The sequence below is a fragment of the Ahaetulla prasina genome, chromosome 7 (assembly GCF_028640845.1).
Source record: "Ahaetulla prasina isolate Xishuangbanna chromosome 7, ASM2864084v1, whole genome shotgun sequence".
Taxonomy (NCBI): Eukaryota; Metazoa; Chordata; class Lepidosauria; order Squamata; family Colubridae; genus Ahaetulla; species Ahaetulla prasina.
In genome coordinates, this window is record NC_080545.1 from 5840493 (window position 1) to 5861100 (window position 20608).

Here is a 20608-nt window from a genome sequence, read left to right on the forward strand (position 1 = left end):
GTGAGTAGGTCAAAAGAAGACATTTGAAACTTCAGTATCTATTATTGTTCTGTTATTCAAAGAAGTTCATGATGGACAATCTTCAGCGTGACTAGGAGGTTTAAATATTGCTGCTGCTGTGTTAAATTGAGGATTTGGTAAATTCTTCAGTGGTGTGAAACCTACATTTCCCATTCAACCAAGGAGCTAATTTTTCCTCCTGGTTTCATAACTGCAAATCTATTGATCCTCTGGCAACAAAAATCATTGGGCTGTAATTTTCTAAAATAGTATAACCTGTAACAAATTCATAACCTACACGGGCTCATATGGCTATTGATGGGTCTTAAAATGAAAAGATTCTTTAAAAAAACCCAACAACAACCAACCCAGAGCCTGTACTGCCAAGATATGTATCATTTTAAAAAATGAGATATTAAACATAATATCCATACAATCAGCCAGCAGGTTTTAATAAGTACTGGAAAATTCATAGAATCTTAATGAATCAAGCTTGTTTACAGTAATGTGGAAGTAGAACTTCAATAAAATGAAACAAAGGCATATAGCTAGATTAGACAGACAGACAGACAGACAGACAGACAGACAGACAGACAGATAGATAGATAGATAGACGTATAAATAGATAGATGATAGATCGATCATAGATGAGAGAGAGAGATGATAGATGATAGATAGATAGATAGATAGATAGATAGATAGATAGATAGAAAGATAGATAGATAGATAGATGAGAGATAGATGAGAGAGAGTTATAGATGAGAGATGAGAGATAGATAGATGGATGGATGGATGAGAGAAAGATATAGATGATGGATGGATGGATGGATGGATGGATGGATGGATGGATGGATGGATGGACAGAGATAGATAGATAGATAGATAGATAGATAGATAGATAGATAGATAGATAGATAGATAGATAGATAGATAGATAGATAGATAGATGACAGACAAACTGACTCCACCCATGAACATTGTCCAAACTGACCAGCCCCTCTCTCAACAGAGGGAGAAGGATATGTTATTAATCTATCTCCAGTCTACAACACAACTCCTTTCAGCAGTTCCAAGAAGGCTCCACACTCATTTGCACCACTCAGGTGACCCTGAGGACACAGATAAACCTCCAAGTGGCCTCAACGACTCTCTAAAAAGGATGCAAATGGCCAGCTCTCTTTTTCAAGGAATATCAGTCCTTCCATTCCTCACCATCCAGTCAGAACTGAAGAAGCTTCTTGGATAAGAAGCGAAACATCTTCAAACGAAAATCCAGTTGCCTCCAGAAAAAAGCACCTTTGGGACAACCATGGCTTGGAAGACTGAGAATCTCTCCAGACTTTTAGCTCTATTTTTCCCCCAAAATAAGACATCCCCTGATAATAAGCCCAATTGAGCTTTTGAGTGCATGGCAATAAGGTCAAGCGCTTATTTCAGGGATATATCATCTTTCCCCAAAAATAAGACCCCGTCTTTTATATATATATATATATATATATATGGAGTCTTTAGATGGGCTCCAGAATTGGAAGTGTCTTGGCGGCGTTTGAAGTCTCATTAAGTCATCTTCAGGCTTCAGCTTGGTGGAGCAATGCACGAGCTGAAGCCTGAAGATGACGAATGAGACATATATATATATATATATATATATATATATATATATATATAAAAAATTGCAGACTACAGGAACCAGGATGTCGTGTCCCACTCCCACTCCAATGAACGAGTCAAGGAAGTCCGTAACAAACTTGGCAATGAAGCCTCTGCAGCTTGCCAAGTTCCTTTGAGGTTTATCAGGGCAGGCAGGAGTCCAAGTTGTGACTTCAGCAAACTAGATGAGACTTTGCTTGACTCAAGGTTGGAATGCCAAAAGCAGGTCCTTTACATAGGCTGTGGGGTGTGGCTCCATGACTCAGCATTTATCCAGGCCTGCCCCACCCCTCCTTCTGCTGGCGTCGCCTCTCAGATCTCCGGAAGTGAGGGTCCTCCGACTATGAATTGTCTTCAGCTGGATCTGCTGTCACTAATTCCAGCACCTGGCTGGCTTTCTGCTCACATGCTGTAGGAGTGAAGTTTACCGGGCTTGTCCTTTCACTCCTGGCATCCTCTCCGGGCATGGGGCCAGGGCTGGGGGCTGGAGGCATGACAGGCCGTTCATCTTCATTATCAGACTCGGAGTTTGATAAAAGGCCCGGTTGGAGACAGGAGGGGCCCGGCTGAGGAGAGGAGGGAGGACAAGTCACAACACAGGAACACTAACTCAGATGACTCTGAGGACACAGACAGACCTCCACGTGGCCTCAACGATCCTCTAAAAGGGTGCAAATGACCAGCTGTCCGCAAGGAGTACAAATCCTTCCATTCCTCCACCCATCCAGTCAGAGCTGAAGAAGCTTCTTGGATGAGAAGCGAAACGTCTTCAAAAGAAAAAAAAACCCGAGAAAGTCCAGTTGGAAAAAGAAAAAACACCTTTGAGACAACCGGGACCTGGATGACTGAGAATCTCCATAGACAAGAGGGGAGGAGAGTCGATGGATCACAACCACCTACCCTCCTAGTCTCCCAAACTGGATTGGAGGATGGGTTGATCCCTGCCAAGACCAAGAAAAGGAAACCTTCCCCCGCCCAAGAGGTTTCCCCTCCCTGCCTCAAACTGCCACTTTTCTTCCCCACCAATTCTCTGCTCTTGGGGGAGCCTTCCCCTTTGAGGGAACACCCCCCCCCTTTTCTAGAAGTGAAAGAGGGGGTTCTCCTTCCTTCCAAGGCGGAGGGGCTCTTCCCTTTTTCCCCAGAGAGTCCCCCCCAAAACAAGGGAGCGCCGGCCTGACTCAGTCGGGACGTCCGGAGCAGAGAAAAGGGGGGAGGGGGCGAGAGGAACTTTCCCCATGAGGCTTTTTCTGGGTTTCAAAAGAGGCTTGGATTTAATTTATTCATTTCGAATTCTTTTATTCGAAACCCAGAGAGCGAGAGAAAGTGAAAGGGCTGGGGAAAAGCGGCCTCTCGCTTGCTGCCCCCCCCCCAACCTTTGAAGAACATTGCCTTCCAGCTGGACCGACGGCAGCCCCCGCCCCCCAAACCCGCCCCCCACCCCCCGCCCAAGAAGACCCCTCTCCCGGGCGGCAAGAAGAGCCCCAGGACTGTGTTGGGAGTGGGAGAGGGGTGAGGAGAAGAAGGGAGGGGAGGGGGCGACGAGGAAGACAAAAGGTTTGGGGGAGAAAGTCAGATCTAACCCCCCCCACCCCGGCGCTCCCCACCCCGTATAAGGGGCAAGAAAGCGAGGGTCCCAAGCGGCGGAACCGAGCGTGCGGCTCCTTCTCCTTCTCTTTCTCCTTCTCTTTCTCCTTCTCCTCCTCCTCCTTCTCCTCCTCCTCTTTCTCCTTCTCCTTCTTCTCCTCCTTCTCCTCTTTCTCCTCCTCCTCCTCTTTCTCCTTCTCCTCCTCCTCCCTCCTTCCTTCCTTCCCTCCCTCCCTCCCTCCCTCCCCACCCACCGCTGGCTGCGCTCTCCGCCTTCTTTCTCGCCTCCCCGTTTGTGGCTTCTGCCAGGCGACCCAGCCTCCTTCTCTTTCTCTCTCTCTCTCTCGCTCCGGTCTTCACTACCGGGTCAGCGCGGCGGAGAGCCCCAGCTCAGCTCAGCCAGCCCCGGCTCTCGCCCCCCCCGCCTCCGTTCCAGGCGTGCACAGCCAGCCAGCCCACCCACCCACCTACCCACCCTTCGCGCCACACTTACCGTACAACTAGTCTTGCTGGCTGGCTGGCTGGCTGGCTGGCAGACAGACAGAGAGAGAGAGAGACAGACGCCCAGCCAGCATCCCAGCATCCGAGCTGCAGCGGCGGCGGGCTGCAGCGGAGGCTGCCGCCGCTGCCATGGCTTGCGGCTCCCGCCTCGGCCGCCGCTAGAGCGAGAGCCCGAGCGGCCTCTTCCCTCCCCCCACTCCCCGCCTTCCTTCCTTCCTTCCTTCCTTCCTTCCTTCCTTCCTTCCTTCCTTCCTTCCTTCACCCCATCCCTGTTCCTCTCCTCCTCCTCCTCCTCCTTCCCCATCCCTCCCTCTCTCCCTCCTTTCCAGTTAGACTTAAGGCGGGGGAAGAGCAGACCCCCGCCCCACCGTAGCCCTTCTCTCGCCTCCTCCTCCCTCCCTCCCTCCTCCTCCTCTTTCCCTCCTTCTTCCCTCCCCCCCCCTTTCCCCGCCAAAGGGAACTCCAAGGACACCCCGAGGCCGGGAGGGAAAGCAGCCGGCGCGCCTCTCGTCCGTCGCCCCTTCCTCTCCCCCCCGCCCGCCCCACGGCAATGTCCAAGGGGGGCTTGAAGAAGAAAAGCCACTGGACCAACCGCGTCCATGAATGCGCCGTGGTGAGAAACGCCGAGGGTCAGCTGGGCTTCGAGCTCAAAGGGGGAGCCGAGAACGGGCAGTTCCCCTACCTGGGGGAAGTGAAAGCCGGCAAGGTGGTGTACGAGAGCGGCGGGAAGTTGGTGCCGGAGGAGCTGCTGCTGGAGGTAAACGAGACCCCCGTGGCTGGCCTGACTATCCGGGATGTCTTGGCCGTCATCAAGCATTGCAAAGACCCCATCCGGCTGAAGTGTGTCAAACAAGGTAAGGCCCAGCCCGGGGAGGTGGGGGGGGTGAGAATGGGGGGGGACAGAGAGGCAAGAGAGGGAGGGGTCCCTGGGGTCTGCGGGGGGTCCCTTAACCTCCGGAGAGCAACTTTGAGACTTTCCCGGACAGCGGACGGTTCGTTCTGCGTCAAGAGCATCAGCTGAGTCGGGCCAAGAGAACAACCAGCGGCCCAGCAGGGGAAAAGCCGGGGGTCTCTATGTCTGCGGAACGGTGCTGGGGGGGGGAGCAGAAAAGGCCGACCCGGGGGTGGGGAGGGAGTTCCTCTCCTCCTTTCCCCTCCACCCGCCCCCCTCCCCGTCCCTACTTTGGGCCCTTGGCCTCTGAGCGCGTGCAGAGCGCTCTCTGCTTAGCTGCGCATTTCCTCCCCCCGTGGTGTTTTTGTTTTTTTGCTGGGGGGGGGGGGCGTTGCAGGCGAGCTGGTTATGGGATTAAAAAAAAAAAAAAAACTCCGCTAAACTTTTTTTGTTGGGGGGAAGGTGGCGTTTTTGTGGAGTGTGCGCCGGCCGGGAGGGGGGGAAAAATCAATCTTTGGGGGATTTCCCACAAGGGAATGCCAAGCCAGGAAAGAGTGTGTGTGTGGGGGGGGAGAAAATGTGTAGGATCGCTCTGCGCGCGGCTTGACTCGGGCACCGAAGGAGACGCTGCATTCTGAACGGGAGGGATTCCTGCGGGAACCTGAGTTGGCTTTTAACGCGGGGCGGGGTGGGGGGGGGGGCAGAGGGGGAACTGACAAACTTCCCCCCAAAAAGTGAGGAGGGGTGCACTAAGATGGAATATGCTTCAATTATTATTTTTTTAAAGCGCCCCTTGAAAGCCAACGACCTAGAGGTAGGAATTTGGAACTTGGCAACGGAGACGCAGCCACCTGGGTTAGAAACCCACCCATTAATTACCCATTAATTAATTGCAGGGAAGGTAGCTCTCGGTTGAGAGAGGGGGGTGGGAGGCGGAGTTTCGTTGAATGGGCTGAAACCCCCCCACCAGCTCTGGATTTGCGTCGTATGCGGGGCAGGCTGCATTGCACAATCTTGCAGCCCGTTGCAATGCTGGTTGTTTTTTTGACTCGAAATCCCTCTGGTTTTTGGGACCTCTCCAGAGAAGGAGGCCTTCAAGAAAAAGGATGCTAAAATTCCCAGGACCGCTATGAGCCAGCAAAAGGGCTTAATATTACCCTACGGTGTCTTTCTGCTGCCCTCTCGTGGTTGTCTGGATAATGCAATCGAGGTTGGTTGGTCGTTGGTGCAAGCGATTTTCACTTTCGTGTTAGACTTCGGAGGTTAACGAAAACGTTTGAACTGGGAAATTCTGGCGGTAGTGGAGGGTTTCTTTTTGCTGTTGTTTCTTTCAGGGCAGTGTGTCTCTGCGGCCCGAAATGTAGAGATTGCAAAGGCTCACGAAGCATCGCAACTAGCAATTTATAGTTTATAGGTTACTTTATTGTCATTGCACATGGTGCAGCGAAATTCAATGCCGTCTTCAGTGTACGTTATAACTCTTAAAATAAAAACACAGACATAAACCCTTTACCTTCTATATAACTGAAATTGAAAACCTGATATTGCACTATGTACCGTAGAATTCAATATGGTTACTGCCCTGGGATAGAAGCTGTTTTTCAGCCTATTTGTCCTTGTTTTTATTGCCCTGTACCGTCTTCCAGATGGTAATAGTTCAAAAAAAAAAAAAAGGTGCCCAGGATGAGATGGATCTTTAAGAATGTTTTGAACTTTTTTAAGGCAGCGGAAGCTATCAAGCTTTTCCAAAGAGGTGAGAGGGCAACCAATGATCCTCTGGGCAATGACGTTGACCCTCTGGAGCGCTGTCCTATCTGCCATTGTGCAATCGGCAAACCGTACACAGGTGCAATAAGTTAAAATGCTCTCTATGGTGCAGCGGTTGAAGGTCACCAGCAGTTTTCCATTCAGTTGTTGTTCCCTGAGAAATCTCAGGTAGTATAATCTCTGCTGGGCCCTTTTGACCAGGGCTGCAATGTGAGCGCCCCAGGTCAGGTCCTCTTCTTATGATAACACCCAGAATCTTAAAACTGGCCACTTGCTCCACTCGGTCTCCATTGATAAGCAAGGGCTGGATGTCTGATCTATTCCTTCTATAGTCAATTTTGGTATGGAAAGCGTTGGCGACTTAACCCAAAGAATATTGAAGGTCTCTTGAGTTGCCGTCAAAGGCCATAATAAGTCTTGCAGTCCAAATGTCTTTGGGTTTGATGGAGCTACATGGCTAAGCTGCAGTTTTTTTGAAATGTGAAAGTGCTTTGTCATAAAACGACATCCCCGTTAGTGAATTGTTACCTTTTTGCGTTAATTTCAGATTGTTAAAGAATCTGTATCTGCCATTCTTGAATAGATCAAATAAATCTTAAAAAACTAGGCAATGTGGATCGTAGACCTTTCGGAACAAATCAAAAGCTGTGAAATATGTAATCTGAAAGCTGACCTCAGACTTTCGAGTCCTAAGCCAAGAAAAGAAGAGTTTATTAATTGGGAATATTTATATTTAAATAAATGCAGACATTGATAACATATAGATCAGGGGTGTCCAAACTTGGCCCCTTGAAGAGTGATGGACTCCCAGAATACCCCAGCCAAAATGAGCTATAAATATGAGCAAGTTGCTGGCTGGGGAATTCTGGGAGTTGAAGTCCACCACTCTTCAAGAGACCAAGTCTGGACATCCCTGATATAGATAAATGCGGCCGTGGTCTAGTGTGAAGACACTCGCTTCCCACTCTGAAGGTTGAGAGTTCAATCCTAGGATGAGTGGATATTTTTCTCGTAGGGCGCAAAGAGAAAATATTTGCTGTGAACCCCATATAGGTGTGAGGAAGGGCATCCAGCCAGTAAACGCTCAGTTCCACCTAGCCACCCCAAATCTATCCCAAATTAAGGGATTACGGAGTCATAAAAGGGGACTTTATTGATAACATATAAAAATCTGTCAATTGCTGAATGAGGGAGAGCCACAGTAAAGGAATTATAGTTTAATGTTGCTGCTATGAATTCTCTTAAAATCATACCTAGCATTGTTCAAGAAAATTCTTAAGGTAGGAAGCAATGTAAAAGTGAATATTCTCAGCTCCATATTTATTATTAGGGTGGAATAGATAAAACCAAAGATAACTATGGAAAGATGCTATCCATGAAATTATATGGGAAGTATTAGATTTTGAAATTAATTATATTATATGGGAAGTATTAGATTTTTTCTGAATATTTGTATATATTTTTTTTACACTGAATGTTACAAAAGTTTCACGTGGGCCGCAGTGATACATAAAGAAACTTTGGAGTGAACAACTAACAACAAAGTTGACTTCTCTTTGATTGATTTCACAAACACGGTCAGTGAGAAAATAATGGCCATCATTGTCAGTCAGTTTAATTAAAGGTACGACTATTGATTCATTGGTTGGTTGATTTTATGCCATCGGAGCTTATTTTGGCTTAATTCTTCCCCTTATAAAATCACAGGTTTTGGTAGGTAGGAAATTTTCACCATGCAAATTCTAGGCTCACATTCTTCTCTGCTCAAAGGAAATTTCTGAAAATTTCCTTTTTTTCCTTTGTTTTTTTGTTTTTTTGTTTTGTGAAATTTCACAAAAAACAGTTTATCTTCAACTTACAACAATTCATTTGTCTAGTGAAGAAAAGGATCAGGGGAGACAGGATAGCAGTCTTCCAATATTTGAGGGGCTGCCACAGAGAGGAGGGAGGGGGTCAAGCAGTTTTCCAAAGCACCCGAAGGCCAGACAAGGAATAATGGATGGAAACTAAACAAGGAGAGATTCAACTTGGAAATGAGGAGGAACTTTCTGACAGTGAGAACAATCAACCCATGGAACAGAAGTTGTGGGAGCTTCATCACTGGAAGCTTTCAAGAAAAGACTGGAAATGGTGTAGGGTCTCCTGCTTGGGCAGGGGGTTTGGACTAGATCAGGGGTCTCCAACCTTGGCAACTTTAAGACTTGTGGACTTCAACTCCCAGAATTCCTCAGCCAGCAAAGTATTCTGGGAGTTGAAGTCCACAAGTCTTAAAGTTGCCAAGGTTGGAGACCCCTGGACTAGATGACCTGCAAGGTCCCTTCCAACTCTCTTAATCTGTAAATTTAATTACGGTTTGAAGTTACAACAACACTGAAAAAAAGTGACTTCTGGCATTTATCACACTTACGGGCCATTGCAGCATGCCCAGCACTGGTCACGTGATCAAAATCCAGACCCTTGACAACTGACTCAAATTTATGACGGTCGCCTTTTGTAACCCTGCGACAAGCAAAGTTTGTCGGGGAAGCCAGATTCATATAACAACGGGGCTGCTTCGCTGAATCACTGTGGGCAAGAAAGGTTGGGAAATGGGGCAAAACTCACCCAGCAACGGAAAAGTTGGATTTTAACCGCTTGCTAGCTTCTCAAATGCTCAAATGGGTTAAGAAGGGCTGTGGAAAGTGAAGTTAAATTTAGTTAGTTAGTTAGTTAGTTAGTTAGTTAGTCAACAAATACAAGAAAACAAGTAACAGACACAGAGATGGACACAGGAAAAAATTTTGGCACAAAAGAAAAAAAGGATATAAATAGGCAAAACATAGCCATAAACACACAGAATGATTACATATAATTGGGAACAGTAGGACAGGACCTCTGGTGGCTCAACAGACTAATGCAGTCTGTTATTAACAGCAGCTGCTTGCAATTACTGCAAGTTCTAGTCCCACCAGGCCCAGGGTTGACTCAGCCTTCCATCCTTTATAACAGGGGTGTCCAAACTTGGTCCCTTTAAGACTTGTGGACTTCAACTCCCAGAGTCCCTCAGCCAGCAAAGCTCTGGGAGTTGAAGTCCACAAGTCTTAAAGGGACCAAGTTTGGACACCCCTGCTTTATAAGGTAGGTAAAATGAGGACCCAGATTGTTGGGGGCAATAAGTTGACTTTGTATATAATATACAAATGGATGAAGACTATTGCTTGACATAGTGTAAGCTGCCCTGAGTCTTCGGAGAAGGGCGGGATATAAATGCAAATTTTAAAAAAAGGGGGATGGTAGGCACGCTGGTGCACTTATGCACGGCCCCTTAGGGACCTCTTAAGAAACATGAAAGGTCCACGCTAGACATTTTAAGGTGAAAGGTATGGGGGTTAGAGAGATTAACAACAGGATCAGGTAGAGTGTTCCAGACATTTACTACTCTATTGCAGAAGTCATATTTCCTACAATCAAGATTAGAGCGAATTACATTGAGTTTGAATCTATTGATAGCCCTTGTGTTATTATGATGAAAAGAAGGACTAGGGGAGACATGATAGCAGTCTTCCAATATCTCAGGGGCTGCCACAAAGAAGAGGGAGTCAAACTATTCTCCAAAGCACCTGAAGGCAGGACAAGAAGCAATGGATGGAAAATAATCAAGGAGAGAAGCAACTTAGAACTAAGGAGAAATTTCCTGACAGTCAGAAGAATTAATCAGTGAAACAATTTGCCTGCCGAAGTTGTGAATGCTCCAACACTGGAAGTTTTGAAGAAGATGTTGGATAATCATTTGTCTGAAGTGGTGTAGGGTTTCCTGCCTAAACAGAGGGTTGGACTAGAAGACCTCCAAGGTCCCTTCCAACTCTGTTATTCTATTCTATTCTTTCTTCTCTGACAGTGAGAACAATTTATCATTGGAATGGCTTGTCTCCCAATATTGTGGGTGGTTTCCAAGAAAAAACCTGGACAGCCATTTGCCTGGAATTGATAGAGGGTCTCCTGTTTGGAAAGAGGGTTGGACTAGAAGACCTTCAAGGTCCCTTCCAGCTCTGTTGTTCGAGCTAAATGTGAGGCAGCCGTCCTCCCCAGTTACGCGATCAAAAATTCAAGCATGCAGTTATGAGGGTTGCAGGGTCCAAAAGTTATCAGATCCTCAGTTGTAAAATTCCTAGCTGACCAGCAAAGTGAATGGGAGAATTCGCTGAACGGCTGTGATTCACTTAACAACATTAGTGATGCAACGTTAGTGATGCAAAAAGCCAACGCAATCCTAAATTGCATTAACAGAGGGATGCAATCAAGATCACGGGAGGTACTAATACCACTCTATAAAGCCTTAGTAAGACCACACCTAGAGTACGGCATCCAGTTTTGGTCACCAGGCTATAAAAAAGATGATGAGATTCTAGAAAAAGTGCAGAGGAGAGCAACCAGGATGATGAGGGGACTGGAGGCTAAAACAGATGAAGAACGGTTGCAGGAACTGGGGGTAGCTAGTCTAGTGAAGAGAAGGACCAGGGGAGACAGGATAGCATCTTCCAATATTTGAGGGGCTGCCACAGGGAGGAAGGGGGTCAAGCTATTTTCCAAAGCACCTGAAGGCCAGACAAAAAATAATGGATGGAAACTGACCAAGGAGAGATTCAACCTGGAAATAAGGAGAAGTTTTCTGACAGTGAGAACAATCAACCCATGGAACAGAAGTTGCCTTTGGAAGTTGTGGGAGCTTCATCACTTGAGACTTTCAAGAAAAGACTGGACTGCCATTTGTCAGAAATGGGGTAGGGTCTCCTGCTTGAGCAGGGGGTTGGACTAGATGACCTTATAAGCTCCCTTCCAACTCTGTTCATCTGTAAACCCTCGCTTAGCAACATAATTTTTTTTGTCCCAATTGTGATTGTTAATCCAAGGACTACCGATACTAGTTTTACACTGGAGCATCACATCAGTGACCTGATTATTTTGCAAACTATTTGAAACCACTTTCAAACTTTAAAGGTGTTTGTTCACTCAGATTCCCTTTATAAAGGGAAGAGGAGACCCAGGGGAAGCTCTAGTTAAAAAAAAAAGAAAAAAAGTGACAAAGATATGCAAAAATGCAGAACATCCATAAAGGGGTAAAATAGCTTTTTTTTTTTTTATTTGTAGATGAGACAAGTTCCTGATAACTTTGTGTGGCAAAGTTTAAGCTATTTTCTTTGGCTAATTACTTGCCATAAATCTCTGCCTTTTTTTTTTTTTTTGCATGACTCAGAGGGTGGAAGGGATCCAAAGTTTGAATTGAGTATTTTTGATTTTACTGCTCTGTCTCATCTAAGTAAGATCAAACCGTTAAAATGATTAGGGCTTGGGTTTTTTTTGTGTGTGTGTAAAAAAATCAACCTTTTGAGAACGCTTTTAAACCGGATGGAATTTCTTTATCACTCATGATGGGAAGGGAAGGCATTATGTAAAGAAGACGAGAAACCTACTTTCGTTCAGCAAACTTTGCATGGAATGGACAATATTTCACGTCGGTCTTCACCCCAAAGTCAACTGCCTCAAAACACTCCAGATAACTGACAAAAAGCAGGCCATCTGCATCGTTAGGTAATTGATGTGTAATTATACCCTTTGCATCCTCTTTAACGTGACGTCCGTTGCATGATTAATCCGATGGCTCAACAGTCGACATGAATCAAGAATCCGCCTCCATGTTGGAGGAACTAGTACAGTTGTGTGCCGGTTTCGCGTAGCGGTTAAAGGGCACCGGGTTAGAAGCCAAGAGACGGTGAATTTTGCATCCTGCCTTAGGCACAAAGTCGACTGGGTGACCTTGCTTGGCCCAGTCGCTTTCCCCTCCGTGGCTGAGCTTGTCGATCAAGAAGGTCGGCAGTTCGGCGGTTCGAATCCCTCGTACAGCTCTCCTGCGTGAGCAGGGGGTTGGACTAGATGGCCTCCAAGGTCTCTTCCAACTCTGTTACCGTTAAAGGAGGCAATGGCAAATCGCTTCTAAAACTGTTGCAAAGAAAGCTGCAAGGATCGGTCCAGGCAATCGCCAGGAAAAGACTGAGTCAAAGGCAAACATAAATAAATAAGTGAATACATACATACAACATAGAATAGAATAGAATAGAATAGAATAGAATAGAATAGAATAGAATAGAATAGAATAGAATAGAATAGAATAGAATAGAATAGAATTCTTTATTGGTCAAGTGTGATTGGACATACAAGGAATTTGTCTTTGGTGCATTTGCTCTCAGTGTACATAAAAGAAAAGATACGTTCATCAAGAATCATAAGGTACCACATTTAATGATAGTCATAGGGTACAAATAAGCAATCAGGAAATACATACATACATACACGGAGTGAGGAGGGAATGGAAATTTTGCAGTATCTATTGTGACTCTGGCTCCCTGGCGGGACAGAACAGTATCCTTCCCCTGGAGTGGAATGGAGGGAATGGAGGTTTTGCAGTATCCTTCCCCCGGAGTGAGGAAGGAATGGAAATTTTGCAGTATTCTTCCCCTGGAGTAAGGAGGGAATAGAGATTTTGCAATATCCTTCCCCTGCCATGCCCACCAAGCCACTCCTACCAAGCTACACCATGCCCATCAAGCCACGCCCACAGAACCAGTAGTAAAAAAAATTGGATTTCACCACCGCTAACAGTGACTGCCTGCCTGACGGAGGGCTACGGAATCACTTGTTTTATAAAGTGGTAACTTTTCTGGGAATAGCAGAATTTAAGGAAAACAGTGGGATTTTAAACTTTCTCAAAGAGGAAATGTCACCTTGCTTATATCTATATCTATATATCTATTCGTTTTCTGATGTTTTCGCGGGTGTTTGTATGTAGGTCTTTGGTTATTCGGGTTTTCTCCTGCGTAAAATTGGAAGTGTCTTGACGACGTTTCGATGAAGTCTCATTCGTCATCTTCAGGCTTCAGTTTCGTGCTCCCAGAAGCACGAAGCTGAAGCCTGAAGATGACGAGTGAGACTTCGTCGAAACGTCGCCAAGACACTTCCAATTTTACGCGGGAGAACACCTGAATAACCAAAGACCTATATATATCTATATCTATCTATCTATCTATATATATATACAGAGAGAGCTGAGTGGCGGCAAAAAACGTGTCGTCTTTAAAATGTCTTTCCAGTTAGTTGGCACCCTGTGGTGTTCAAAGCTGTCATTACCTTCTCACCTGCGTAGAAAAAACTCTTGACAATATTTGTCCCATTAATGCTCTTTTTTCTGCTACTTCTGGCTTCGCTGGCCAAAGGAGGGACAACTGTCAATCATTTCAGCAGCAGCCGTAAAACTTAGCAAAATCCCCTTTATCCTTCTCGCTCCTTGCTTACTTCAAGCCATCCCTGTTTATTCCTTGATCGGCATTGTTGACTCAAGAATCTTCAGTCAATGTCGCCAAGTCACTGTTTCCGGGATATTTTTCTATATTCTTTTATACTATAGTAGATTCATATTACTGGTGAAATCTTTTTTTTTTTTTGCTATTGGTTCGGTGGGCGGGGCTTGATGGGTGGGGCAGGGGAAGGATACTGCAAACTCTCCATTCCCACCCCACTCCAGGGGAAGGATACTGCAAATCCCCATTCCCACCCCACTCCAGGGGAAGGATACTGCAAAATCTCCATTCCCACCCCATTCCAGGGGCAGGCTACTGCAAAATCTCCATTCCCACCCCACTCCAGGAGAAGGCTACTGCAAAATCCCCATTCCCACCCCACTCCAGGGGAAGGATACTGCAAAATCTCCATTCACACCCCACTCCAGAGGAAAGATACTGCAAAATCTCCATTCCCACCCCACTCCAGGGGAAGATTACTGCAAAATCCTCATTCCCACCACACTCCAGGGGAAGGATACTGCAAAATCTCCACTGCCACCCCACTCTGGGGCCAGCCAGAGGTGGTATTTGCTGGTTCTCTGAACTACTCAAAATTTCCGCTACCGGTTCTCCAGAACCTGTTAGAACCTGCTGGATTTTAACCCCGATTCATATACTTCTTAAGTATTTTGATTTTTATCCTGCCTTTCCCTTTATCCATTAACGTTTCCATATACTATGTACATTATAGGATGGATGGATGGATTTTTGACTTTTTAAGGACTTCTTTGCACTTAGATTGCTTTATTATTAATAGCAATAGCACTTAGACTTATGTACTCCACTTCACAGTGCTTTTGCAGTCCCCTCTAAGCCGTTGACAGAGTCAGCATCTTGCCCCCAACATCCTGGGTCCTCGTTTTACCCACCTCGGAAGGATGTCTAAGTCAGCCCCACCAATACTGCAACCAATAGTAGTATTTGTGATTTATTTTTTCGTTTGTATTTATTAGTAATTTATAATTAGTATGATAAGTATTAGTACTGCTTTATAAGGAAGTCAACACTTGGAGTACTGCATCCAGTTTTGGTCACCATATTATAAAAAAATGTTGAGACTCTGGAAAGAGTGCAGAGAAGAGCAACAAAGATGACTAGGGGGCTGGAGGGAGAATGGTTGCAGCAACTGGTTATATGGCGTTTAATGAAAAGAAGGACTAGGGGAGACATGATAGCAGCATTCCAATATCTCAGGGGCTGCCCCAAAGAAGAGGGAGTCAAGCTATTCTCCAAAGCACCTGAGGGGAGAACGAGAAATAATGGGTAGAAACTAATCAAGGAGAGAAGCAACTTAGAAGTTAGGAGAAATTTCCTGACAGTTAGAACAATTCATCAGTGGAACAACTTGCCTCCAGAAGTTGTGAATGCTCCAACACTGTTAGAGTGTTGCATGCGTGTGCCCAAAACCCAAAGACCAGCTGGCCGGCACACGCATGTGCATCGGCTAGCTAGACTTTGGGGTTTTGGCGCTCCGGCGTGGGCACATGAACATGCATTCCAGTTTGGGCACTTAGTCCCGAAAAAGTTCGCCATCGCTGCTATAGAAGTTAAACTGGACGGAATTTTTGCAAAGCAGAAAATAGATATTTCCTTCTCAGATAGAGAAGGAAACGCCTCTTTTCTGCTGTGTGAAAACCCAGTCCAGGCTAAGTTCTATATTCTTCCCTATGCATGCATAAAATACGTTTCCAATGATTTCCTCCCCTCTTGGCAGTCTGGATAGCAAAACAAGGATACTCAATAAATATTGGCTCGGCGGCTTCCTGCACTGTGGTTTGTAAGACTTGTTAGAGGAAGGTTAATGAATGCATTATCATAAATTCTGCATAAATTTATCAACGATCTTTCTGTAAATCCCTATCCGGTAGACAGTTAATTAAAACATCACAACCTTGATGTGGAGTTGAGTTGGCCATGTGACTGTTGTTGTTCCTTTTCTTTATAGAAATATACGTGTCAAACTAAATTAGAAAGATGATATGCCTGAGGGAGTGGGGGAACTTTTCCAGCTCTTATCCGTAACTCCTCGACGTAACGGCCACAATTGAGGCCAAAATTCCTCTCACGGAGCGAGGCGCTTGTGAAGTCAGTTTTGACCCATTCTGTGACCTTTCTTGCCGCCGTTGTTAAGTGAATCGCTGCAGTCGTTCAGTTGGCAACCCGGTTGTTAAATGAATCCGGCTTTCCCCCTCCCCTTGACTTGGCTTGTCAGAATGTCGCAAAAGGAGGAGCACGTGACCTTGGGACACAGCAACCGTCATAAATATGAGTCAGCGATGCTGCCAAGGTCGTAACTGTGAAAAATGGTCATAAGTCACTTTTTTTCAGTGCCGTTGTCACGTTTGAACTATTACTAAATGAACTGTTGTAAATCTAGGACTATCTGTACTGCTAACAGCCCTTGAATCAGTGGTGGGCTGCTTCCGGTTCAGGCCGGTTCGGGCAAACTGGTAGTTCCGACGATCAGCTGGCCCCGCCCAGCCACCCCCACCCTATACTGTTCTATATTTTTTTCTTTCTGGCTCAGCTGATTTCCGCGCCCCTGCTGTTCTACTTTATTATTATTATTTATTATTATTATTATTTATTAAATTTTTATACCGCCCTTCTCCCGAAGGACTCAAGGTGGTTTACAGCCATAATAAGAAACAACAGTAATATATACATAAAACCATAATTTAAAAAACTTATTATACAAATGGCCAAATTAAAACATTTAGAATAAAACCCCAAATTTTAAAATATTAAAACATTAAAACTAATTAAAATCCTATTAAAATCCTATGCCAGTCCTGCACGAACGAACAAATAGATCTTCAGCTCTCGGCGGAAAGTCCGAAAGTCCGGCAGTTGCCGAAGTCCAGGGGGAAGTTCGTTCCAAAGGGTGGGAGCCCCCACAGAGAAGGCCCTCCCCCTGGGGGCCGCCAGCCGACATTGCTTGGCGGACGGCACCCTAAGGAGTCCCTCTCTGTGCCAGCGTACAGGTCGGTGGGAGGCATTCGGTAACAGCAGGCGGTCCCGTAAGTACCCTGGCCCTAAGCCATGGAGCGCTTTAAAGGTAGTCACCAACACCTTGAAGTGCACCCGAAAGACCACAGGTAGCCAGTGCAGACTGCGCAGGAGAGGTGTTACATGGGAACAACGTTCTACTTACTGGAGCTGCAGCGGTGAAATCCCCCCCAGTTCTATCCGGCTTGCCGAACATCCGGCAGTAGCGGGAAGCTCCGGCCACCTGTCAGGATGTCATTACGTCCCATTTTTTTACTATTTGCACATACGCAGAAGGTTCTGTTCGTGTGCAGAAGAGGCGCTCCCGCCTGTTCCCGTTGCCAAACCGGTAACGAAAGTAAGTGAATTTCACCACTGCGGGGCTGCCTTAGAAGGTAAGCAGCTCAGCTTCAAAATTGCTGTATTTTGAACTCTGCGCACGAGCGCGTTAGGCGCGCAAAGCCCATGGTCACTGAACCGGTTGTTAAACCAATTGCAGCCCATCCCTGCCTTGGATATTTGTCTTCTTTTCTTGAAAGTTCTTACAGATAATTAGCCAGGTTGAAATTAAGAGGCATCTTGGCTTCATAACAGTTTGTTGAATGCTTTTAATATCACAGAAGAAAGCAGAGCATATCGGTTGAATGTTTTGTGAGTCTCCTCTGGCAATTTTACAAATTGGGGGGTGGGTGAAAATGGCCTTGAACGATTTGGAGCGGCCTATAAAATGACCTTTTGTCCCTTACGATATTGATATTGTAAGAGTTAATCTCTCTTCGTGGGTGGTTGTTAGGTTTCCCTCTTAAAACCTCTTTCTTTGTTTTTTAAAACAAGCGGTATGCATTTCAACAAAGTGTAGAAGATTCATTTGAATGTTTGTTTTAAGAAATATGCATTTGGCATATGGCCTCCGTGCAAAGCCTTTTATATTTTTTTCAAATAAGAAAACTGGACTTGAGGGAGGATTTTTTAGTCTGAATAGAATAGAATAGAATAGAATAGAATAGAATAGAATAGAATAGAATAGAATAGAATAGAATAGAATTTTATTGGCCAAGTGTGATTGGGCACACAAGGAATTTGTCTTGGTGCATATGCTCTCAGTGTACATAAAAGAAAAGATATGTTCATCAAGAATCATAAGATACAACACTTAATGATAGTCATAGGGTATAAATAAGCAATCAGGAAACAATCAATATCGATATAAATTGTAAGGATACACAAGCAACAAAGTTACAGTCATGTAGTCATAAGTGGGAGGAGGTGGGTGGTAGGAACGGTGAGAAGATTAATAGTAATAGTAATGCAGATTTAGTAAATAGTTTGACTGTTGAGGGAATTATTTGTTTAGCAGAGTGATGGCATTCGGGAAAAATCTGTCCTTGTGCCTAGTTGTTCTGGTGTGCAGTGCTCTATAGCATCGTTTTGAGGGTAGGAGTTGGGACAATGTATGTCCAGGATGTGAGGGGTCTGTAAATATTTTCACAGCCCTCTTTTTGACTCGTGCAATATACAGGTCCTCAATGGAAGGCAGGTTGGTAGCCATTGTTTTTTCTGCAGTTCTAATTATCCTCTGAAGTTTGTGTCTGTCTTGTTGGGTTGCAGAACCAAACCAGACAGTTATGGAGGTGCAGATGACAGACTCAATCATTCCTCTGTAGAACTGGATCAGCAGCTCCTTGGGCAATTTTGAGTTTTTCACAAGGAAGCATGAAGTCTTTCTCCTAAATCCTGACCTTCATTCATCTTGTATCGTCCCCGGCTAAACGGCAGAACAGGGAGGATGGGGCTTGAAATACAACATATTTTGAAAAAATGAAATTGAACGCAGTTTAGGAATTATGGTTTGATGTTCTAATGCTCATTTTAACAATGGTTGAAGTGCAGTTATGGCATCGACCAATCTCCTATTTCTGATGCTTTTTGGAGCAGTGGTAAATTCCTGGGAGGACACCTAGGAGCAAGAGGAAATTTCCTGATACTTAGGAGTTATTAATCAGTGGAACAACTTGCCTCCAAAAGTTGTACATTATTCAAAACTGGAAGTGTTGTGGTCCACCAGTAGCCTGCGGAGCTGGCAATGGAGTCGGACAGTGATGAGGTTGAGGAAGAACATGGGCCAGTCCTGGAGGCTGGGGAAGGCCCGGATGAGGGCTCTGCGTCAGAGGCAGAGGTGTGGCCAGGGCCATCGGGGATGAGGTGTGGACTCCAGAGCCTCCAGAGGCTGACAGTAGTGAGGCAGAAGAACAGAAAGAGCCTGTTCCTAATGTATGCATGAGAAGAGCTGCCAGAAGGCAAGAGCAGCTAAAGCAAAGAGGACGACTCAGGAGTAGGGCCAAGAGATGATTGCCCCTTCCATAAGGCTTAAAAGACCAGCAACAGCTCTTGGGCTCTTTGTCGGAAAACAATGTTGATAGATTTGTTCTTTGTCTTGCTGCATTTATTTCTTGTCCACGTCTTCTGCTTTTGAACTTTTGTCAAGAAAAGCCTTTGGCAGTTTGCCTAATTAGACCAAGGTTGGTGATAAGACTGAAGAATTGTGTTATGAAGAATTTGCTTTGCTTTAGTTTGGACGATGTTGAGAATGAGTTGATTCTCAGCTGTTCTAATAAAGTCTGTTTTTGAACTGATTGTGTCTACTACTACCTCCTTGAGCCTGCGTCACAACAGGAAGCTTTTAAGAAGAGATTGGACAGCCATTTCTCCTGCTGGAGCAGAGGGTTGGACTAGAAGATCTCCAAGGTCTCTTCTGACTCTTTGATTCTGTTACACTGAGCCTGCAGTAGAACATTTTGCCAGATAATTTGGAGACGGTTTGTATGTTTGGCTGTCATGATGTAAAGGCAGAGATGGAGTACAGTAGCATCCTTCATGAAGCATAATGTTGTGATTATAGAGAACGTTTGCCAGGCTGCATTGAGCTCTACCGATCCATGATGCCATTGTTGTATGAAGAATAGTGTAAGATGTAGTTCAACAACTTCTGGAAGAGCACAAGTTCTCCATGTAATTTTTAGGCTTAATAATAATCATAATAGGCAGATCTCTCTTATACTAGAGCTCTCTAGTAGCTCTTCTCCTGTTATATATTCTATAGTTTCTCATCTTACTCCGTGAAAACCTTGATCAGAATAAAATGTTGGTTATTCTCATAAGTGTTGTTTTACTACATCATCCCCTGTTCACCGTTCTCCCAGAAATGCATTTTCCAGAAACGGATTAATATAGAAGGCTTCTGGGTTGTGTATATTGTCATTATTTATTAGAGAGCACTGTATTATTAGAGGAATACTAAATGCTGCTTTGCTTTGGTGGTGTGTGTGTGTGTGTGTGCCTGTGTTATTTTGATTCATTTTATGACTGTATTTAAGTTTTGCCTTGAGTGCAGATGCGTTAATTTTTAAACACTAAAAGTCATACAGTTGTATCCATAAAGCAATAACACTTAGACTTATATACCGCCTCACACTGCTTTACAGCCCCTTTCTAAGCGGTTTACAGAGTCAGCCTCTTGCCCCCAACAATCTGGGTCCTCATTTTACCAACCTCGGAAGGACAGAAGGCCGAGTCAACCTTGAGCCTGCTGAGATTCGAACTGCCAAACTGCAGGCAGCCGGCAGTCAGCAGAACTAGCCTGCAGTACTGCATCCTAACCACTGCAAATCGTAGAAAAATGTAATCACAGGTAGTCCTCGACTTACGACCACAATGGAGCCCAAAATTTCTGTTGCTAAGTGAGGCATTTGTTAAATGAGTGTTGCCCCACTTTATGACCTCTCTTGCCACAACTCAGGAACTGAGTTGATTGATGGCTCCAAACAGCCATCCCGAAGGGATTTGGTCACAGATG

General features: G+C 45.2%; 1 protein-coding gene across 12 annotated transcripts in view; it reads left to right on the top strand.

Annotated features, from left to right (window-relative positions):
* Positions 1-3664: 3664 nt before the first annotated feature.
* MAGI2 (membrane associated guanylate kinase, WW and PDZ domain containing 2) overlaps positions 3665-20608 on the top strand; it is a 755967-nt gene continuing 739023 nt past the window's right edge. For 3 of the 12 annotated variants that reach the window (XM_058190302.1, XM_058190300.1, XM_058190301.1), the window contains exon 1: positions 3665-4589. In XM_058190302.1, the coding sequence (XP_058046285.1) occupies positions 4286-4589 (304 nt within the window). In that variant the 5' untranslated portion in view covers positions 3665-4285. The remainder of the gene's footprint in view (positions 4590-20608) is intronic. The other 9 variants (XM_058190291.1, XM_058190292.1, XM_058190296.1 and 6 more) reach the window with 4 other exon arrangements.